The sequence below is a fragment of the Lepidothrix coronata genome, unplaced genomic scaffold (genome assembly GCF_001604755.1).
Source record: "Lepidothrix coronata isolate B3197 unplaced genomic scaffold, Lepidothrix_coronata-1.0 Scaffold2, whole genome shotgun sequence".
NCBI classification, from domain to species: domain Eukaryota; kingdom Metazoa; phylum Chordata; class Aves; order Passeriformes; family Pipridae; genus Lepidothrix; species Lepidothrix coronata.
The window spans coordinates 11,450,995-11,471,796 of record NW_016690182.1 but is presented as its reverse complement, the minus strand read 5'-3'; the positions used below and the strand labels follow the sequence as shown (position 1 = coordinate 11,471,796).

At 41.7% G+C, this 20,802-nt stretch overlaps 1 protein-coding gene across 3 annotated transcripts in view; it reads left to right on the top strand.

The window, feature by feature from the left end:
* The first annotated feature begins 6,016 nt into the window (after positions 1–6,016).
* LOC108497536 (connector enhancer of kinase suppressor of ras 2-like) overlaps positions 6,017–20,802 on the top strand; it is a 169,936-nt gene continuing 155,150 nt past the window's right edge. For 2 of the 3 annotated variants that reach the window (XM_017815219.1, XM_017815222.1), the window contains exon 1: positions 6,180–6,467. In XM_017815219.1, the coding sequence (XP_017670708.1) occupies positions 6,401–6,467 (67 nt within the window). In that variant the 5' untranslated portion in view covers positions 6,180–6,400. Of the gene's footprint in view, positions 6,133–6,179; positions 6,468–20,802 lie in introns of those variants that run through there. The other variant, XM_017815215.1, reaches the window with a different exon arrangement.

Genomic DNA, 20,802 nt, shown 5'->3' with positions numbered 1-20,802 from the left:
GATAAATTCAGCAGATGAGGCCCCTGCATTACCAATCCCGTGTTTCCCAGCAGCTCAAAGTTCAGATTTTCCCAAATGTCTGTGACCTCATGAAGTTTATTCAGGGAGGAAGCTGGGACTGGTTGTGGTGGCACAAATCTCCATATGAAAACATCCCTTTCCTTGGCAAGATGGGAGCCTATTTCCCTGGCACTTCTTCAAGAGTAGTTCTTCTTGTATTTCAGCTTTTAAGATTCACAGATTGGAGCTCTCCCTCTTATTTGGAGCTGTTTGGAGCTTGTAAACATGTTGGTGATGTTGGCAAGCAGACTAAAAGCAATGACCTGTTTCCCTTAATTTTAAAATATTTCAGTATTCTCTGCTCAGAAAAACGTTTGTTTTCTGAGTCAAAGAACTCAGAGTTCGTCGTCTCTGGGAAGAATTTATCCCAGTTGTAACTTCACAGTCTCTTCACTGAAGTCAATGGATTTATATTAGAAAAGAATTAAATTATTCAGGTTAATTTTTTGACAATAACACACATAAATTGCATTTAAAACTCTGAATGTGGCTGCAAAAAGTGTTCTTTTCTTCCCAGAGATATGTAACCTAGAGAATTTGTTTTATATAAATTTCTATTGATTGCAAGATATCTGGAGGGCAACTTCTGAAATAATAGATGATATTAGGAAGAGAGTGATGCAGGACAGGATAAAATTTGCAGTGTCTGTCCATGGTATACATGTTTTGTGGCTTCATAGAGGACTTCAGTCTCAAGAGATGGCAGAGTAGGACCTTACATGAACAGTAAAATATACTAAGAAAAAAGCACAAAAGACATCTCAGTGATGTGAAGACATATTTTTTAGCAAGTAATTATGATACAATTTCTCTACAGTTCTGAAAAAACTGAGCATTTCTTGCATTGTTGTAATGTTAGCCCAGATTTCCAAACCATTTGTCAAGGGTGTTTTAATACCAAATTAATGCAAAGTATCATGAATTATGACTAATACACATTAATAAAACAGTTATATCACCTAATGGAGCGTGAAAAATATAAATTTCTAATGAGGCTCCATGTAAAAAAACCTGGAATATTAATACCTGTGACTGAAAGAGCAGAGACTGCAATCCTGGGGAAGAAATACTGTGAGTCGTCGTGACAATAAACACCAGCAGTGAAAATCAGATTTATTTATTTAATTAATTAATTAATTGGTGCTTATTAAGAAGGAGGCTCCTGAGTGCCCGCAGAGAGCGTCTCGGGGCTCGGTGGAGGCTGAGCACGGGTGCGGTGCCAGTAGATGGCACTCCAGAATGTGGAACTCCATCCTCATCCTCTCCGGGGCCCCGCGGGCTGGGGGTGCTGCCCGCGGCATCGGGAGCCCCTCGCCGAGGGGTCACAGCCGGGGGACTTCCAGAGAGGACAACAAGGGCTGATGCCTCCGCTGGGCAAAAAATCTCCGGCACCAGAATCAGGGAATTATGGAATGGTCTGGGTTGGAGGGGATCGTAAAGCCCATCTCGTTCCATGGCAGAGACACCTTCCACCAGACCAGGTTGCTCCAAGCCCTGTCCAGCCTGGCCTGGAACACTTCAGGGATGGGGCAGCCACAGCTTCTCTGGACACAGCAATGGAATATCCGCCTGAAGGACTGATGGATCATGTAGAGGACTGATGGATCATGTAGAGGAGTGATGGATCATGTAGCACCTTCTTGTTGATCCTTTTTGGAAGCTGGGAGTGATCCTACCTTCCCATTCCTTCCAGCCCCTGTACAGGATGCTCCAAGCACAGGATCATCCTCCGGTTCTTCTGACAGTCAAAACCCAGCCACTAAACCCGGGGTTAAGTAAGGCAAAGGTTTATCATTAAATAGGAAGATCTGTTGATCCCTATCACAGCCTAAGCTGGGGGTTTGTTCCTCCCAGCACAAGCTTTATTCCTCTCATACAAATCCATCAAAGGCTATTTTCTTGCCCTCCATCTTTGAAACAGGGGTTTCAGGGTTATGAGGAAAAGAAGAGGGTATGTGGAGGCAGCACCAGGCAGAACCTGGCTTAGAACAGAACTCAGCAAAACTAATAATTAACTTCATCCTTTTTTTAAAATTCTTCCACAAAAAGCAGCTATATAATATATGAATGTTACATGATAAAAACTTTAAAGATAACCAAGAGTTCAACAGTCATTTCCTTAGAGATTTTGCTTACATTTCCATTAATAATATAAATTATAGATGTCCTAAGTTACAACATTACATACCACTTTCCCAGGGCATTCATGACTTATTTAATCTGGAACTGCATGCTCCTGTTTTTCCATAATGGACATCAAATGCCATGTCAAGATTTTATTGAACTAACTTGCTGATAAAGGACTTATTTCACAACATATGGGCTATTTCTTCATCAAAGAATATGAGAATAATTGTCAGCAAATGAAAACTGCCAGAAATATATGATTGTTCTAACTGTTGGACTGACTTTGTTACCAGATTTGAGCTTAATCCTTAATTGGAAAGTTATCACTGGCTATGAAACACACAAGAACATTTAAGTGCCTCCCACAGTGACCATGAAAATCCAGAGAATGATGGTTTAATTAGCAATCCCAGAGATACCAGGCAGTGCTCAAAACCTAAAGCACTACCAGCGTTATTGCCGTGAAGAAGGAGGGACTCAAACATTTCCACCAGCCTTTTGGGCCTCAGGCCTTTGCTGTCAAGGAGGATAGTGATGATTTTGGCCTGCAATTACCAGATTATTTTACAGAGGCCTTTGACAACAAGGTTGCAGCGTTTGGTGAAGGCTCCGTTTCATTTTGCTGTCGCAAACGCCTGACTTTGCTCCGATGCTTATGCAGACTTCAGTCAGAAAGTACTGCTCATTTACATGACCTAGATAGAATAATAGTGAGAAAGATGTTCCTTGATCTTTTTTCTCTTGATTTGCTACATTCAGCCTGGAAGAAAAACACAGTCATGGGAATGCATTGTTGCTTTTATGTCGGCATTAGGAAGCGGTGCTGGGGAGATTGGGGGATAGATCTGAGCAGAAGCCTTGCAACAAACGAGCAGAAAAACACATGGAATAGCTTTAGGGATTACAGATTACAGAGCTTTACTTATTTTTTTTTTAAAAGTTCCCTATTTGGTGACTTTTGAAACCTGATTTCACTACAGTGGCCCATGGCTGACAAGAACTGTGAGGGAGGTGGTTTCACTCCAGCACGGCTTTGTTTGGAACCTGTCAGGAATGAGGGCAGTGGCTCAGTGCAATGGGTGGCACATTCCATGGTTACTCATTTCAAAGTCATTACCTCAGCTGGCACAATGTATTAAAAAGGGCTCTGAACTGCCTTGAACCGTGGTTCAGGACTAGTTGGAACACATCTTGCCTCTGTTTGGCCTCAGCTCTTGCTCCGTTGGATCCATTCCTGAGTCCCGTGGTCCATCACAGGCTCCTTTTCTGATCCAGACAAGGCTTCTCATGTTCTGTGACATTCTTGTGGGTGGGAGGAATAAATCTTTCTTGAAACAACAAAACAAGAAGCAGAGGAAATGCCCAGGTACAACCATCCATGGGCTGCCACGATGACAATGCCGTGGGAGGAGTTGAAGGAACATTTCTCTGGGGTTGGAGGGATTGGTGACAAAGCAGGGCCATGTGCACTGATCTCTGCAATGGAGAATGAAGCTGAATTAATCATCTGCTCAGGAAAGAGAGAAACAGAGTTACTGTTTTTAACAGCTGTAAATATTTTATTCCATGTAGAACAAAAAATAGACAGTTGTCCTGAAGGTTGCAGAAACCCAAAATACAGACAAACCATGACTAGTACTACTAATAAAGAAATCACAGATTATCTGATAGCCAAGTTCTTTCAGATAAATTATAGTTACTACCTGAACTAAAACCATAGCAGCCTGAATAAAGGAAAATGCAAACCATCGTTGTCAGGAGGAGCTTCAGTAACAGGACACAAAAGACTTAGAAAGTTCTCATCCTGGAAAGAGAAGTCCTGATTCCAAAATAATAATTTTGGACCTCTTTTTTCATCCAAGGACAATTCAAATGAGTGGAAGTATACTCACTGACATTGATGGGCTCTGAATTCAGGCTCCATCCTCTTTCAAAAATATGTCAGAATATATAAAAAAGTCTGCCTGGTCAAGCCCAGGTAGGAAATGTGAGACAAAAGGGCATTGACATAATGTCTGTCAAATGACAGGAATCAGGGAAATAGTCCAAACAATCATGAATGAAGATTTTTTCATGTCATGGCTAGGCTTTGTGAACAAAGATTTGGGATTTTTTTTTCATGTAATTGTGTCAAAATACCAAGCTCACAGCCAGCATAGCTTCTCTCAAATTCTTCCATGCTTGTATTGAACTCAAATTAAGAATTTTAAGAAATAATAGCCCCAAAACAACTTGTACAATTTCCAATAGCTAATAGAAATATTTATTCTCAATTCTGGCCCACTATTGCCTAAAAAGAGAAATACTGTGCCTTTGAAAGCTTTGTCATTATTATGTCCATTGTAAACAGCTATTTGGACAGAACTAAAGCTACTGAAAGTGGTCTCCCAAAACTCAGAGAGGGAGCTGACATGCTGTTCAGTCTTCTTGGAGAATTGATGTGAATCCTTTTGTAAAGGAGATCTGTGCTCTGAGCACTCCAACTGCATCACAGAATACTAATCACACTATTTCCCAAAGCAAAAGAAAAATAAAAAAGGTTAGAGTGCATCAGTGAGCTGAGAATGGTACAGCTCTTTGGAGACATTATGGAGGGGGAGGAAGGGGAGGCCTGTCTGCATCCTTAACTATATAAACAAGAATCCTGAAGGGTAGAGCATACACTGCCAGAGGGCAGGGTTAGATGGGATACTGGGAAGGAATTCTTGGCTGTGAGGGTTATGAAACCCTGGCACAGGTTGCCCAGAGAAGCCGTGGCTGTCCCTGGATCCCTGGAAGTGTCCGAGGCCAGGTAGGACAGGGTTTGGAACAACCTGGGATAGTGGAAGATGTCCCTGCCCATGGCAGGGGGATGGAACTGGGTGATTTTAAGGTCCCTCCCAACCCAAATCATCCTGTGACTATCTGTTAAATATTCATTTGTATTTCATGTTCTCCCATATGGATGGGAAACAGAGGGCAGATCTCAGCCTGTGTACTTTAACCCAGCCCCAGTGGAGGGGAGCAGACATGGGAACAGCATCATCCTCTTCCCCTGATGCGCTGGGGGAACTTGGAGCAGCGTGGGAAGAAAAGGGCACAGAGGAAAGATCACTGAAGAGAAAGGTGGAACTGCTTTGTTCTGCCTTTTTTTCTGGAATCTGAGTTTTTCCCCCTGACATAAAAGAGTAGGGCTGCAGATCTCAGACAATGGATCAGAGTCAGAATGCACCTCCTGAACCACAGGATGCAAAACTTGCGCTGCAGGAGGTGCAGAGAGTCACAAATGGGGCCGAAAAAACGCTGCTTGGCACATCTCAGTAAAAGGTTTCACCTTCATCTGCCAGAAAGGTACTAAACTTCAGGATTAGGAATATTTAAAACATTTCTTCCTTCATAACAAAAGGGAGAGATTGACTAGTGGTCCCAGTGCTAAGAGTCAAAATACATGCTGTACTTGTCTATCTAAAGTGCTGTAGGAGCACAAATTGACTCCTCAGTGCCGTCATTCTTTCACTACAGAATGAGCAGCTCATAGGAAGAAATATCCTGGCTTTGAATGTGGCCAGAAAAAAAAGAGTTTTCTTCCAGTAGTTTTTTTCTTGGGTAAGACTTTTCATACTGTGTTTGACATTCTGAATTGCCTGATTATATAGTGCAAGACTCCAGCCACATTTCGCATTGTGAGGATGGAGCTGCTCAGCATTTTGCCAGATGCCAAGCAATATTCTGATGTTTCTGTCTTCACTTTGAGCTGAGTGACAGTCAGCATATCCACAGTGAAGCCAAGACAATCTGCTATCAAGTTACAGTAGTGACATTTTCCCTGATGAAGATCCCAGAGCTCGTTGGAATAAAGCTCCTTAAAACTCGGTGTCTGGAACGGCTCCAGCGTGGCTCGCGCTCGGCGTAATATGCTGATATATTTGTGCCAGAGCAATAAGTGGATCAGTGGGTAGAGCTTTGGTAAGTGAGTCCATACGTACTGCACCATTTCCTGGCTCGCAGCTCCGGGTGTTGCAGGCTGTGTGCAGTGGGGGAGGTGCCAGAGCTGATCAAGCAGTGTAATTTTATACATTACTGAATCAGTGCAGGAGAAACCTGGAGGGACAAAGCATCATCTTCTCTTTGAACTGCACTGTAAAATCCGACAGCTCTCTTAGCCCAGCCATGCTCTGATACGTTTTTCCTCTCCTTTTTTCCCTGATTTTGGTGTGAATGATAAAGTGATCTGATGATGGCTCTCGTTATGGAACCTATTAGCAAGTGGACGCCCAAGCAAGTAGTGGATTGGATGAAAGGTAGGATCATTTATTACCGTGTATTGTCTATACTTTGGATCCTTGCAATTTCCATATCTGCTCTGGCATTCTTTGTTTTGGGAAGAGTTTATTCAGTTGTGATAATCCCTGTGCTGCTTTGCTCAGTAGTTGTTACAGACAGGCTGAGCAGAGGCTGGGTGAGCTGTGCAGCATGTTGTTGGAATTGCTGCCGAGAGAGCGGAGTGGGATCAGATGCGTTTGTTGGGGAATGCAGACAGAAAGTGTTTGTGTCTCAGGGCTCCATCACTGCCTCTCACAGAGGAACGTCGTGAGGTTTGGCTGCTTTAAATTTGCCCTGATTAGGTCTGGTTTGCTCATATCAGGTGATCTGATGCAGTGCCTGTGCAGCACTCGGCTGTAGTTTCGGGTACCACAAGGAGCGTGAGGTGCCCGTGGCTGGACCGAGGGGTCCTGCTCCTTTAGTGACACGTCTTGATGTGTCCAGCCTTCCCAGCTGGGTGTCCAAGGCTCCCGTGTGCCCGTGTGCCGCGGGCACCGTGGACAGAGCAGGGCTGAGCTCGGGGAAACTCGTCGGGATAAGTTGGCAGGAAGGATGATTTCCCTGCACATTCGCAGTTTCCCAACACAGCCGTCAGCTCTGACATGTTGTGCCTGACAATGCTCGGCTGTGCTGCAAACACACCGGGATGGATGGGAGGGGGAAGGGGGGATTGCTCCTGATGATGAGTGGTTTGAATTTCTCCGGCGTGGGGGGGATGTATTCCCACGGTGGGATGCATTAGTGTTGTTTTACAGAGCTTCTGATGAGCTGTCTGTCTTGGAGACAATTCCTGCCACGGGGGATCTCTGTTACATAAGGACAAGAGGTGCAAATTTGGGGGGTGTGTTACCCGTGCAAATGATTTCTGTAATGTGATTACTAACTTATTGGGGGGCTGAATTGGATGCCCACTGTAATGCCCTTAAAGCTTTCAAAGTGCTGTCATGAATAAGGGAACGGTTCTGATCTCATTTTGCTGAGCTACATTCCCATACTTCCCTGAAACTGGGCTGTTTGGGTGCTCATCAGACACGTTACCAGTATGAGCTAATTATTCTTTTACAGGCACAGAGTATTGGGAAGCAAATGGGATCGAGGGGAATGTACGTACTTTGTTTCTCAGGTGTTTGGGAACTCAGGGTAATTGGGAGGGCTTAAGCAGGTCATTGGGATGGATCCTGAAACCTTTAGATGCAGGATTGATTCTCAGGCTCCGGGGTCATTGCCTGATAGCAGATCCTAATGTATGCACAGAGGAGAGCTTTCTGATCCACACCTTTATTTTCAGCACATAAAAGAGTTAAAAAGTCGACAGATCCTTCTGCTTTTTAACTCATTACTTGAATTATAATGTAAATTAAATGTCGAAGTGTGTAGAATACTTGTTGCTACGTTTAAAAATACTTCCTGCTACTTTTTTATCCTTTTTATTGCCAACTGGTTACATCCTGGGCAACACTAATCCATGATGTGCAGTGCATGCCATGGGAAGCAAGAAGGTCATACAAACACAAGGTTTGAAATGTCTGGAGGTGCCTGACAGTAGGATTTCTCTGCCAGACTGCATCTCGCATCCATAGGGACGTCTGGAGTAGGCAGGATTGCCAGTGCTGTGCCTCTGGGCTTAGGCATAAATAAGGATAATGCAATGAACATTGGAGTATTTAAAACATCAATATTTTCCTTGGTGACATGAGCTGCAGACCCGCAAACAGGGCAGCTGCCCTTTAATCCATTTTCCCCACATTAATATTACAAACCCCTTTTTTATCCCACTATTTACCTTTTCCAGTGCATAGTTCAGTTGCAGCCAAAGAAAAGACCCGACCCACACAAATGGCAGTGGACCAGAATTAGTTCAAAACTACTTGTAAATACCTTGCATGGCAAAAAAATTGCCCATTTGTGGCCCATTTTCCTGTATTTCCCCATGTTCTGTAGCTCAGCTCCATCGGGTACAGTCATCCTGCTCAATCCATGTGTCAGAGAGGTCCAAGGTCTGCACAGGTAAATTTCAGTGATAAGGTAATTTTTTCTTCTATTCTGAAAGGTACAATTCTTTGACAGCAATAAAGAATACATTAAAGACATTTTAGAAAAATTACCACTTTATGAATGAGCAATATTATCTTTAATATTGATAGTAACATGTTAATAATCAATATAAAAATATTGCAAGCATAATATGCCTTTTGGGGGGCTTAAAATACATATTCAATATTTTTTTTATCTGTACAGATTGTAAATTATAATCTATTTCAGAGGGAAATAAGAGCAATGCGCTTTTTAAACTTGTACTTGGCATAATTATTTAAGCTACTGTAACTTAGTTCTAAAATCTCCTAGCAAAGTACACGTTTGAAAGTAATAGCAGTGAGAACCAGCAACATCAAATAATTATAGAGAAGATGGAAGAAAGCCACAAAAATGATGTTAATGGCTTGAGACCTGGGGACCCAGAATGTGTCCTGGTTACAGTTTGAAATCAGAGCCCGAGCCCTCCCCACAAGAGGAGACACCCTTCTGTTCTTTTCCTTAAGGAAATGTTACTTGCCAAAAAAGTAAAAATGGGTAGGCTTAAAGGAACATTATTATGACAAGTTGGCATCTTGTATTTATCCACAGTTGCTCTCTGGGGAGCGCATTCAACTGGAATTCAATTAGGGAACTGCAGCTGATGGTGTGGACAACCTGAAAAGGCCATGCAAGTCTTGAGCAACTGATTCCTGAGGCTCACAGAGGATCTAGAAGTTAAAACTCTGGGTGCTTTTGTGTTAAAGAAATTGTCCTCGTACAAAAATACGTTGTCAAGTTTAGCAGTTACACAGCAGAAGGCACTGTGGTCAAAAAGAATATTTTTGAAGGAGCTGAAAATGTTAATTTTGAAGGGATTTTTAACAATAGTTTTCAGTCGCTATTCTTTTCCCCCCCGAATTTTCCAAAGTTTTACTTCAGAAAATGAACAAGCATTTCCCCTGGCACACACTCATTTCTTACATAACTTACATGTTTTTCTGGGGTTATGTACTAAGGACCCAAAAGGTACTTTAAGAAAAACCTTTGCCTTGCTCAAATTCCATTGTGGCCCTTTTGGAAAACAAATATTGACCACAGAACTTGCAAGTACAGTGAGGATCAGAGTAGTTTCTAATTTGACCAGTTTTACCTTTAACACATTAATGTGAGTAAATGACAAGCTAGACTTTAATGTGTACGTTTGGAATGTTTTATCTGGAGACTTTGGTTGCTTTTTGGCCCAGGAACTCAGTGGGAGACTCAGTGACACTTTACAGGTTTTCAGTGACCCTCAAAAACCAAAGCCCATCTATTCTACCAGGCACTGGGAGTCCTGCACAGAATTTGGGGGCTTGGGGCACAGAGAGGAGGTCTGATGTGCTGCTGAATTAATAAAAGCATGTTAGATTGTGTCTCCATTGTAACTAGAGTCTAAAAGGTACTCTCTGTACTTTTACAACTGAGAGCATTGAAGATGCTGTGCTTCCTAAGGGAAGCAGTTTACAAGTAGGTCATTTAAAATGTGAACTCATTTACAGGGAAGTGACACCTCTGTTTAAATAAATACTCACTTTTCAGAGCAGCCCAATGTAATGAAATGAAACACAATGCAGTGAAATACAGCTGTGACTTTCAGAGAATGGAATGCTATTGAACAGCTGAAAATTAAAATGGGAAACCAGCTATTTCTTAAGTACCTGTAAGTAACAACTCCACACGGAGTCTGGGATTCAAAGTCTTGGGGACTGACAGGTTTGTCTGCCCAAACAGCCTTCAGTGGAGGTTTCTCATCATGAATGCTCTGCTTTAGACACTCATTTCCCAACTGCAAGCCATTTTTTCATCTTTATGTCTAGAATTTCTCCGCTCTCAACAGGAGATGCAGACATGAAAAAATAAAAATTAATTCAGTTGGTAAACTGATTAACTGTGCTGCACTGATCCTGTGCAGAATAATTATATGTTTAGCTGAAGGGTTTTCCTTAGCATGTAATTCCCTGATTTCAGGCTGGCTCATAAAAGAGAAAGGAAGGGAGGGAGGGGGAGCAGGGAAGCTGATGACGTGAGTGGACTTGTTAACATTCCCATCACGCAGGGCTCCGGCAAAGCCCTCTCAGTCTTCCTTTGCTTTTCATTAGATCACTACCTGTTCTGGAGCAATGTGTCATAGCCAGGGAGTCTCCTCTGTTTGCAGGACATAATATTGGTAAAAGCTCAGAATGTACTGGAAACACAGCTAAATATTATGATCTGCTGCAAAAGCAGCCCTGTGGGTGCTGAGCCGGGTGACACCTGGCTGCCCTGACCCCCTTCCTGACCTCAGAATCCCATAATGCAAGAACACAATTTCACAAGATACAATTTGGAACTGGAGTGGATGAGCGAGGTCATACCTTATTTAGAAAAATGTAGGTTTTATAACATCTTTTCAGCTCTTCCCGAAAACAAATGGGTTTGGAAGAGACCTGAGCCACCAACACAGGTGCCCTCAGAATTACCGTTGAATTTCCAAGCGGTTCTAAAGTGAAGGTTTCGTCGTTTTCCTTCTGCTCTCACCAATTTTACAACTGAAACAAACAATTTACTGTTGTGGCTCCCCCCTGGATTCCTGTGTTCCACTGGCACCACGTTTCGAGTTGTCACTAGGAAGTCACTGAAGCAGAACTGGCTGCAATTCCCCTCCGATTCCTCTTACAAGTTTTGGACTTTCATACTTTTTAGTAATTAATTTTGGGAACAACTGTTGAGTGTTGTAAACTATTCACTTTAAAAGGGTCAGCAGAGCACAGCTCAGAGTTGACTACTTTGCAATGTCAGTGGTTAAGATCAGGTTTCAGGGAACAGGTTTCCAATGTTCAGGACAGTTAAGGGTTGGAATGAACTGTCTGGGCAGGTTTGGCCATTCTGTGTAGGTGGTTTTGAATACAATTAAGAAGAGCTCCAACATCCCTCTGGAAGAGTTTCTCTACCCAGCCTGTCCACAGCAGAGTGTCCTGAGGTCTTCTCAGGGCTTCTACCACCTCAGCAAGATTTTGAGATGGTTTCTCGCATGGGAATGACCCTCGTCTTTGACAGGTGAAAACATTCCCGAAGAGATTCCAGCTCTGCCTTCCTCCTGGATATTTCATGGCTTATATCTCCCAGAATACCTGTGGGACAATATGTCTAAAGCTCAAAAATCTTAGTTCTGTATTTTATGAGGAGCAAACAGCGCAGCCTCCTGAGAGCAGACTTTCAGAGTGTTCATCAGGGTTTCAGCCCCAGCAGCAAACACAGACCTGTCCTACTTTTACTGACACTTTACAAACAGCCCATTCCTTTCAGCCTGAGAGGTTAAAATATCATACAGAGCTCAGAGGCCTGGCAGGATAACTAAGAGCCAGTGCCCCCAAGGCTTTGACTATTATCAGTTTTAATTCAACCTGTGCACCACTGGCAGCCCGGAGGGACAAGGAAACCCTTTGCTGAGTCTGTGACTCCAATTTGTGCCTTCCCAGTAGCTGTGCAGTCCTGGCTGGGGTCGTGGCCTACACACTGGGTGTTGTACAAAGACCTCCCCAGTACCTGTCATACTGCATGGGAATAATTTGGCTGAGGTATTTCTGCATCCCTATCACTGTTACCTCATTTTTACTACCATCTTTTTGAGGACCAATTAAAGACTGGTCTATATATCTTCTAGGAACCAACTGGATTAGCACTATCTCCATAAAAGATTTCAGCAACATTTAGCAATTTAATGGTCTGTATTTATTATCAAGTTATTTAGAAATATATTCTGAAATTTCCCTATCTACAAAGCAGATACATTCAGACCTTTTAAGAATGGTAATTCTGCTCACAGGGAAAAGTCTGAGCTGAATGAAAGTATCTCAAGTCACGTTTATCAAGCGTAACTAATCTTCCAGGTCATTATGTAAAGAAATTTGCTTTATTGTCTTGCAGCTTAATGTCAGCAGTCAGACACCATTGTCATGCACTGCTGTGTCTTGTAACCTTTACCATGTGTTAAGACACATTATGCAAAATCCCAACTTTCTCCCAGTTCTGACCGTTGCAGGGAGGACAGAGTGGATCAGAGGGGATCAACCTTCTCCAGCTCTCCATTATTTCACAATGTCTCATATTATGAAGCAAAATTCAGAATAAACTGGCTCCTGTGGATGACAATTTCAGACCACCTTAATGAGATGCTGTGTGTCAAGAGACTGCAAAGCACTGGATCCTGCTGAGCAATAGGAGACTTTCACAGTCTCTCCCCAGACTTTCTTGCCCTGCTAATCCCAATTTCTAAATTTTTCCTTGCTTTGGCAGGAATGACACCACCCCATGTACCATACCACTGAGAACTCTGTGTGGAACACTTTTACCAGTTTATGAAACATGTATTTCCTATAAAAAGAACAGAACATCTCGGTGTTACAGGATTCCTGTAGGAGAGCAGTTTGAGAAACATTAAACTTTGCAGAAAAATCCATTCCAAGTACCATTTTAGTGCGTGCTGGAAAAACACTGCCTAGATGGTGGAGTGTCAGGTAAAGTTCTGTTCCAGCTCCTGTCTCTTGGAAGGCAGCTCCAGGACTCTTGGGACTGTCCTCAAGGTAATCCTCTAACTGGACACTGGGCTTGAGTAAAGAAATGTTCCTCCTTAATGACATTTCCATACATCTCATTCCAATGGGTTTAATTCCTGCATTTCTGCTTGCAGTGAAGAAAAGGATGCACGAGGCACAGCAAATATTACAACCCTTGCACATGCCAGGAAAGCAAAAAGTTTGTTACATTTTGTCTTTTGCACAGTTCTTTTAACACCTACAAAGGTTTAAAAGCTAAAAAAGAGAGAATTTATCCTTTGGTTGCCCTTCTTTCTGCAAACATGTCCTGCCATGCTGACAGAAATGGAGGTTGTGGTTCTGCTTGTGGAATTAGTGACATTGTTGATATTAAATGAAGTGTTTTACTTAATAAACTACAATAGTATCAAATATTACTGGGCAACAAAATACATTCATCCCCCCCACCCAGAATAATTTTGTAGATATCTTCTAAATGCTACTTCTGTAGTTTATGTATTTTAGCAAACATGACCTTCTCTTCCCTAATGCCATAGTAGTGATGGCAGGAGCTGCAAAGTGGAGGTTCAGGAGTTATATTACAGGATTTAGAGGGAGGAAAAAATTATGAGGTTGTATTTGTGAAGAGCTCTAGTGAGGAATCAAAGTGAAATTATTTCTGATTAACTAACACTCCAACAGCTCCAACAGGTGCCCTTGTTGACCCCCTGGAGCAACAAGCTCAGGAGAATTCAAGGCCAATGCAGTGTTTGGGTTTTCCTACTCAAATCCTCTGCCAACTGCTTTCCAGAAAAGACTGTGGTGCCTTTTTAGTTCTAACGTAGGTGGTATGTTTAAAATAAAAATGTAGCAGCCTGTAATTTTCTGAAATACATTCAGCTTTATTCCCTACAAACGTGTCCACCTCTTTCATTCTAAAAATCGTACAAAGCCAAGAAAAACTCCACGGGTTTCAGGAGTTCTTAAGGTAGAAACTGTGTTTTCTGTGAGTGTACTGAAACTGCTACAGCTGTAGAAAGGATTCATTGGGTTCCTCTGCTTTCCAGTTTACATGGAAATCTCTGAGTTCAGGCAGGCAGTGGTGTCATCTGACAGCTCAGACTGTCAATGATCCAATGATCCCTGGAATTAAGGTCTGACTCCTCCAGCTTCCCCTGTTCCCTTTTTGTCTCTCTCCTGTTTATTCCTATTCCCCTCTAGCAGCATTTTCTGGCCTTTTTTCACAAGGAGGTGGGGAGTAACCATCAGATTGTTAGGGAATTCATTAATTTAACATTAAAAATTTCTAGCCTTGCATACCCTTGGAGAGATCTCCATGATTTGGAATTGAACTGCATCCAAAATCCGGGAGAAGGTGGAAACCACCTGCCTCAAGAAGCCAGGCAGAGCTTCTGGGAGCTTTGAGGTGCAAATACTGGTGTTCCATTGGTTCTCCATGAAAACCTCCTGTGAATATCCAGGGTGCTTCTCGTTGCTCTTTCAGGCTGGGAAATGTTGCTTCCCTGGGGGTGTGTGGGGGGGTAGTTCAACATCTATTTATGAAATCTTTTCCAGTGGATAGGAACAGATCTTACAGTAGCCAGCAATGTGCTGCAGTGGGCACATTCCTAAATCCAGGAAAGACAGATGGAGGAATCTGTTATTGATCACTCAGCATCAAAAATGAGCTCATAATGAAAATGCCCTAAATTACAGAGCACTGAGGAGAGGTTTTAATTGCCCATTGCCAAGAGATTTGGATTGTTCATTGCCAAGTCACACTGAGAATTTTCCTTAGTTGTACAAAACACGACTTTATGGTTTCCAGAGGAAAAAGACATTTAAAGCAGAGAAAAATCACCTTGAAATTTGCATTTGTGTCATGCAGTTGGAGGGAACAGGCAAAGTAATGTAAGAGAAGTTCAGAACTAATAGAATTTGAATGTCATATAAAAAAATGGATCCACTATGGGCAGTAGCTCAGCAATGCTGTTCTTCCAGAAATAAATTTTGGAGGATGAAGAGAGTTAGTGAATAACCCATTTAAAACAACAAATAATTATCTAACTAATAAAACAGATAAATTATAATAATAAATAGACAGGAAATGTTCACACAGGAAATAAAAAACAAAGACAGATAAAGTTAAAGGATAAGTTATAAAAATTGTAATTTTCTGAGAAAAATGGAGGCAAACCTTTCTCAAGACTTTCATAAGTGGACTGAAAAACATTAGGAAGCGTGGTAAGGAAACCATCACCTGCTGAAAGAAAGCTGCACTGGGGCATCATGTGAGCTATTTCTTGTTTCTCTGACAATTCTCAGGACAAGTTATCGATGGCTTTTGTGGCAGCACAGAAATCATTATTTGCATCTCAGCAATGAGAAAATGCTTTAACCAGGAGCCAAATTGCTCAAATGATCGTTCAATGGAAGTGTTTTAATTCAACCTCTGCATCATTCCCAAAGCCATCAATATCATGGAGGATGTGGAAAGAAGCTTTTCTATTCCCTGTTTTCTGGGGGCTGCTCTTTGACTCTTAAGTTCCACGCATTTTATGTCTCTAAAGGTAGTTCTGTAGTTACTTCATTAGTAAGGTCTCTTTTCTGGTGTCAAAATAACACCATTTATTCTTGAAGCATTTTGGATATTCCCATTTTCTTTTCTAAACAACTTTTTCAATAGTAGGATGTCGATATTTGAGGAATCCTGGCATTTGGAACGAGTTAATGCCACATAACCCCTGTGCTTTTATCAAAGGCCTTGTTTTTCAAAGGTGTTTAAATATCCAATTAATGTGTTTGATGGATCTCCAGCTTCCATGTCATAGATCCAGGCAGAAATTCCAAATGAAGCCAAGCTGTCTGACTCTTCTGTGTGATGTCAGACTGCCTTGATTCACCCCAGAGCTCTTTGCTTTTCTCTCACCATCTGATGTCACACTTGATTTGAATTGCTGAAAGTCTCATGAAATTATTCTTTCAAATCTCATTAATATCCCATCTTTTGAGGGGTAATGATAGACAATATTTCAATTTTTGCTTGCAAACTGGCAAGCTGTCACATAAAAGGACAAGATTAAACCTTACAGCAAACTGTGAAGCCGTGTTAGTGCCACCCTGGAACAGTCTCTACTTGTTCTCATAATGAAGTAACCAACAACAGTGAAAGGGCAGAAGAAAATAAATTGCATCTCTGATTAACCCTAGTAGGCATCCATGCCTGCTAGCATAATTATTATAATTTTATAGCAGTTCAAGATATACCAGAATAAATTATATGTGTCTCTCAGATCTTCACTAATTCTTCTGGAACCAGTGGCTTTCTTTACTCCACAGCTACTAGCCCCAAAACATGGTAATGAAGCTCCATGACTAAGCATTCCTTAAATGAAAACAGAATTGGCATATTTTGGGTTTGGGGCAGAGAAAAAACACAAATTTCTCAGGGAAAAAAAAAAAAGAACCGTATGGTGAATATGTTAAAACATTGGCCAGCTTACTCTAAGAAAATACATTTTGAAACAGGAGCTGTTTCAAAATTCTTCAGAGAGTTAAAAATAAACAAGGTTTCTAAATTGCATCCGAGAGGACAAGGGGGAATGGTCATAAGATGCAGGAAGGCAGGTTTAAATGGGATATTAGAAAGGAATTTTTCTCTGTGAGGGTGGTGAGGCCCTGGCACAGGTTGCCCAGAGAAGCTGTGGCTGCCCCTGGATCCATGGAAGTGTCCAAGGCCAGGTTGGACGGGGCTTGGAGCAACCTGGGCTAGTGGAAGGTGTCCCTGCCCATGGAGGGGGTGGAACTTAATGGTCTTTAAGGTCCCTTCCCACCCAAACCATTCAGGGACTCTGTGATTCCATGACACAAAAAGCAATGTTTATAAACAGATGCACTGGCACTGGTTTGCAGAACATCAGACTGGGAGTGCATACACTGAGGGGAAGGTAAAGATGGTATTTATGATTTTTCTAGATTTTTCTAGATCTGTATTAAACCAAGTCATCATGGTGGCATTTGCATTTTTACCCTGATGACAGGGTAAAATGTAAACAGGGTACATGTTCAAGTGATCTAAACAGAGCCCAACAGACTGAGGTGATAGAAAGCAGTCAAAATGCTTTGAAAAGCGATGTTAAAACCTGTTCCTCCTCCCCTCCTGCAGACAGGGGCAGGTGGATGGCACTGCCTGTTCTCCCTGCACTGAGTGCTTCATTTCTGTTCTAATGGACAATCACATTTCAGTCCTTGCTGGCATTTCAGTGCAGGATGACATTGTCCCTGTGCAGCTTTTACAAGGCAGTTCAGAGCTGCTGAGATCAGAGGCCCTGGGGAAAGGCAGGATCATTATCAGCATCCTGCTGCTGGGAGGTTCTGCTCTTTATCAGATCAGCTAACCTGGGACAAAGCAATATTTGCTATCAAAGGCTAATGACAACCTTATCTACCTTGTGGACTATTAACTCTTTTTGTGGCTCTGGTGTCTCCCATACAGCAATATTTAAACATAAAGCTCCAGTGTTCCGTGGTTCAGGGCATTTTTGGATTGCTAAAGTGGCAGGCAGAGTTGGTAGGGACTGCAAGAGATACAAGAACTTCAAGTACAACGCAGATAAAGGCTCTGAGTTTAACAGGTAATAAGTATTTCAAGAGCAACGACTCTTAATAATGACAGAGAGACACGGTCAAATGCAGAGAGATGGTAATTAATACCATTAGCATCTGTAGCAAAAAGTTTCATTGTGGCTGTTTGCACTTTAGAATTCCAATCATTGTTCCACAGCACAGGGAAACTGCTCCAGGAAAGATCTGGTTTCACTGGGGAAATCACATCTTCAAGGCTGAAGTGTTTTTGTGCACACATATAGCCCATTAATCAAGGGAAAAAATCGAGGCATGTTATTCATCATATTTGCTGTGTTTGGATTTGAAGTGATGAGAATTATAATAATGATCCTGAGCATTATTATTAAGTAATATGAAGTGGTTCGTCTGCGGGAATAAATACGATTTGGCCTGCGAAGGTTCAGACATCTGGTGCAAGCATATGGGTTGGGAATCATTAGATAATTGTTACAAAAATACAAGAAAAATGTCTTTTTGATGAGAGAATCGAGGCCTTCCGGACGGCTCCATGTGCTTCCCTCTTGAGTGGGAGCTCCTTCCTGCCCGTTGCGCCTCACAGCATTCCCAGAGCACACGTGTGATGCCTGTCAGGTTACTGGGGCTGCTTGGTTTGAAACATGCTCAGAGTAGCAAACAGCTTTCAGGACTCATTTTCGGAAAATGTTTTATGTTGCACTGATTTTAGGGTGGTAAATTGTCCTGTCTCCTAAACGTGTGTGTGCTGTGGGGGTTCCTGTTGCCCTGCTGTGACTTGGTGTGGATTCCCTGCCTACGGATGTTCCGAGCACGGAATCACAAAATGGTTCGGGTTGGAAGGGACATTAAAACTCATCCCATTCCATCCCCTCCATGGGCAGGGACACCTTCCACTAGCCCAGCTTGCTCCAGGCCCCATCCAACCTGGCCTTGAACACTTCCAGGGATGGGGCAGCCACAGCTTCTCTGGGCAACCTGTGCCAGGGCCTCCCCACCCTCACAGCCAAGACTTTCAGGTCATGTTGGAGAACCTTCTCCTTGTCTAAATCCAAGCCACTCTTACAGATATCTTTGCTAGTTCACATCCTAACTCATGCCCAAGTATTAACCAGGGATCACTTATGGATCTGGTCATCATAAGCCAACTACTTCCCTACAGGAAAATATCGTATTAACCCTCCATTCCTTTCTTTGTGTATTTTGATTTCATCTCTGATTCTGTTAAGCTAAAACATCTTCACAATTTATTCAACAAATATGACTTGCTGCAATCTTCTTTATGCTAAGAATTTAAGAAAAAAGGCCTTGGGCTGCCTGCCATTATTAACATTGAGAATTCCTGCTGTTTCTCAGGTAGCTGTCAGTTCAGCATAAGGAAAAAAGCTAATTATTTTAAGCAGGTCAGTCAGGAAGAAAACTGAAATTCTACATAAAGTCATGTGCCCATTGACTTTAGCTGAAATTTGCTGCTGCAGAAATATGTGGCTGAAAAGGAATCCACTGGTAAAAATACATAGTGCAAATATTTAACAATGTAATCTTATCAGGCTTGAAATTAAAGTGTTGCATGCAAATTAGCTCCTTGATTTGCGTCAGGATGAGGCTGAGAAGGATGATGAGGAAAACAAGAAGATGTGAATAAGAGAAAATGAATCAACAGTATGAGGGTAGGTGTCCTTTTTTTTTATATAACAACATTTTTCTACAGAAAAAGTAGATAAGAATTATAGAAAACTTCTCAGACACCGGGCAAGACATCCTGAGTATTTTTACTGTGATGTATTCTGTATTTTTATAAAATATTTATTACTTTTAAGAGGCTGAAATTACACTTGGGAGTGTCAAATCCCTTGGAATTCAAAGGCATTTAAATACTACAGTGTATTTACTTACATTGAAGAAACACTGCTAGATTAAAAACTCAGTAAATTCTATAAAAACATTAATTTCCTGTATCGTGTGGTGCCAAAAAAAATTGTATTAAAGGAAAATATTTTACTACCCAGACTACCTTTTCTAGTGTTGAATGCTTTGATATTTCATTTATTTTGAAGGATGCAACAGGTTAGAAAATTTGACTTTGCTACAGTAGCAATGGAATTTTTAGTTGGGATGTGCCATCCCTGGAAGTGTCCAAGGCCAGGTGGGAGGGGGTTTGGAGCAACCTGGGATAGTGAAAGGTGTCCCTGCCCATGGCAGAGGGTGGGACTGGATGAGTTTTAAGGTGGGACTGGATGGGCTTTGAGGTCCCTTCCAACCCAAACCATTCTATAATTCTATGATGTATTGGAAAAATATATCATAGAATATCCCCACATTCAGGGATATGATGCCTCAAACTGCTACAAATCCAAACTGGTTTAGAAAGGAAAGGAATTCTCTCTTATAAAAAGCAAAGGAAAGCCCACTCCTATTTTTTTTTATCAGATAATTAAAACTGCTTAATTCACCCATGGGTGACATCAACAGCACATGCACTGAATGATCCACTTAAATCAATGAACCACATCCAGAGTATGGTGTTATTTCATAAATTGTTGTGTCTATGAACAAACAAACTCAACAAATCCATGGTGCTTGGTGGAACTGATGTGCCCCAATGGCAAAGGCCCTTTTGTACCTTTCTGAACAGAAGTAATGTCAAATTTGTTGACTTGCTGAGCCAAACCCAGCACTGGCTCAGTGAACCTAAAGAGCTCTTGCAGTGATCATTTGTCTGTTCCTGTGTCTCTCCAGACACCTGTGGGCTGAGCTTGGCTCTAATCCCATCACTGAGCTGAGCAGAAAATCCTCCAGCAAACTCTGTATAAGAGAAGTTTTACAGTTTTTTCAGTAAATTTTGCTTTCAGTGGTATTAGTTTACATTTTCACTGCTTCAAGAGCCAGATCCTCAAAGCTAAACCCACGTGTTAAACTATACATTAGACATGGTTTTGTTATTTAAATGTGTACTACCCGTATGTTCTTCTTAGAAAAAAAACACCTCATTTTTTCTTTTGAGAGTATAAAAGGAGTTTTCCCAAAGTTTTCTGAACACCTTATGGGCTCCAGCCTCAAAACAGATGCAGATACTGCCAAAAAAAAAAAAAAAAAAAAAAAAAAAAAAAAAAAAAAAAAAAAAAAAAAAAAAAAAAAAAAAAAA